At 36.2% G+C, this 2,688-nt stretch overlaps 1 protein-coding gene across 2 annotated transcripts in view; it reads right to left on the bottom strand.

Annotated features, from left to right (window-relative positions):
* Nucleotides 1–1,635: 1,635 nt before the first annotated feature.
* The window catches only part of hddc3 (HD domain containing 3), a 4,581-nt gene continuing 3,528 nt past the window's right edge, over nt 1,636–2,688 (bottom strand). For both annotated transcript variants that reach the window (XM_024263206.2, XM_036217319.1), the window contains one exon: nt 1,636–1,800. In XM_024263206.2, coding sequence (XP_024118974.1) covers nt 1,670–1,800 — 131 coding nt within the window. In that variant the 3' untranslated portion in view covers nt 1,636–1,669. The remainder of the gene's footprint in view (nt 1,801–2,688) is intronic.

Genomic DNA, 2,688 nt, shown 5'->3' with positions numbered 1-2,688 from the left:
ATAGACTGCAGTGAAGTGACAGAATGTTTCTTCAATAGCTCTTGAAGTATTGCACCAAATCAAACCAAAACCCTTTAAAATATTAAAACAGACGTCATCTCTGGTGTGTGGAAAAACTAAAGAAAAGTAGTTAGCATCGTATCCGAAATGCCTTTAAAGTCCAGGGCACTAGATAGTCCCGCACTATATAGTTTTTTAGTAGTGAGAGATTAGGGAGGCCATTCGGACACAACCATAGACTTCTACTGAGAAACAAACAGTTGTTACTCCATCGATAGAAATTCAAAACACATGCATTAGGATGGATGTGTTTTGAAAACACAATTACAGTACAGAAATATTTCATTTCATAGCAACACTAACTTAATGATTTCTGCACACAGTTAATCTTGTTCTAATTTTCTTCTTTTTGTTTCATTCTTCCTTTTCCAAGTTTCTGTTGACTAGATTGAGATGTGGCAGGGGGAGGAGCAGAACAGTTTCCTGTGTTCTTCTGTAACGCCATACTTCATCTATCAGTGGGAAGTCCACATTAAAGATAGTATAAAGTGGAAACATTTATAAGCAGCTTTGGTCATCCAGTTAGTAAACAAATAATAAAGATTTCAGCAGAGAAAGGAGATTTGAGGGTACACCCAAACCAGAGGTGTATAACCTGCAGCTCCAGATCCACATGTGTCTCTTTTATCTCTCCATGGTGGCTCCTTGTCCAAACATAAAATAAGTAATGGAGACTGCTGATCCAGACATGCCGACCGTCAGAGTCAGCAGCTCTGATAATGGCTGCATAACCAAAACTACCTAAAGAAAACAAATAAACAAAACCCCAAATCTAAGACTGCCAAGATCCAACCCCAAACTAAAATAACAAAACCCAGCAGTGTAAGACTGCTGAGGATAGAGAGGGAAAAGAAAAAAAAATAAATTAAAAAAAGAAAATGAAAATAGCATTTTTTAAAGTAAGGATTACTTAATTAGCATTTATTTAATGTAGATGAGTTAAATCTATAAATTAATGTCTGAGGTTCACATAGATGATAAACTATGTAGGTTTTTACGTCCCTTTTATGTCCCTGTTGACCTGAAGACGTCTTGTTTGCTCAACTCTACTTCCAGAATGCAGATTTTATATACAAAGCAAAATGTTATTTTTGCTTTTGTTTGTGCCAAAAAATAGACATAATTCATTTTTATTTATTTAAAAAAGGCCATGAATGCAAACCCAAATTTCTTGAAGGCTAAAGTAAGACTATGTGACTCCATCTAGGGTTTGATCAGAAGAGAACGAGCCCAAATGGCTCTTTACTATTAGAGGTTACCGACCCCTGACCCAAACAGTAGTAGGATGAGTTCCACTGACTCCATAACCCCATATGGGTTAGTGTTCAAGATGTCTCACCAAATTGTTTTCTTCTATAAAATCCTAAAATATTTGTGGGAACCTAATTCTCCTGCGATGCTTACTATCTTAGCTTCACCACATGAAGCTTCATGATGCTCCTACCTCCATGCCTCGCTATGTCATGATTTTCAGCAGTCGGTACGGAACTTTTTCATGGGAAAATGCTGTCCTCTGTACTTAATGGAGTAAAGAACAAATTCTTGTCCAAAAAGACAACGTGAAACACACTCACGTATGAAGGAAAACACATTTATTTTGAGAATAGACTTAGAGGTCCAGGCCTCTCTGTCGAAACAGCTCAGCCAGCTTCTCCTCCAGAACGGAGTTGGTTCCTTTCAGCTTCCTCACCACCTCACAAGCCCACACGAAATATTCATGGACCCGCTCGCTGCTCCAACCTGAACACAGTCATTACACACACATCAGAACGATGTACTAAACTTTTTTCAAGATGTTTGTCTGTTTGATCATCAAAAAAATCTTATTGTTGGAAAGTTTGTCACTTTTAAATAGAGCCACATTTATAAATAAATGCATTTGAGGGAGAGCTGAGCTGAGAGATGAGTTGTGGATAGAGTTTATGTCTAAAATTACAAGTAAAATCTTCTGATTTAAATAATTTATCCATTCTTTTTAGCTTCTGGATCCATCATTAGTTGGGAGCACAACATCTGCTGGACTAGTTTTCTCCCCCATCAGCACTGATTTTCAATAAGAACTTTTTTTCTGATGTTATTCAAAATGGTCATAACACTCAGAATCCACCAAGGTCTGGAATTAATTTGCCAATCTTTTTACATACAAGGCATGGATTCAATCTGAACATTATGCTTTTATGATGTAAAAATAAAAAAATAATACGATTTTGAAACCAGATACAAAAAGAAAGAAAAAAATATCTTTTACGATTTTGGAACCAGACCTGGCCCATTTCAGGTCAAAATCACTGAAAAGCTATTTTACAAGAGCTAAATGACAAAAGCTCTTTGATGTTTTCCAGTCATATTTTAGCCAACACCACAGCACTGACAATGCTGTTTCCTAAGGGACAGACACTAGTTGCATTTCCATTAACTATGAAAGTGTGCAATTTGGATCTTTGATAATAAAATTGCTTAATGGAAACACCACAATTAAAAAAAATCTCAATTATAGAAAAAAAAGTTTTTGTGCTTAGACAAAATGGCTTATGGGGCATATCAAAATTGACATTTTTCGCAAAACTGCAATGGAAATACTTTTTTTAAATTAAATGCACTTCTTGGTAGGAAGTGGCTGCCCTGAGC

This window comes from Oryzias melastigma, linkage group LG3 (genome assembly GCF_002922805.2).
Source record: "Oryzias melastigma strain HK-1 linkage group LG3, ASM292280v2, whole genome shotgun sequence".
In the NCBI taxonomy this organism is placed as follows: Eukaryota; Metazoa; Chordata; class Actinopteri; order Beloniformes; family Adrianichthyidae; genus Oryzias; species Oryzias melastigma.
Note: the sequence above shows the minus strand (reverse complement) of the source record. Positions and strands in the feature narration are given on the sequence as shown.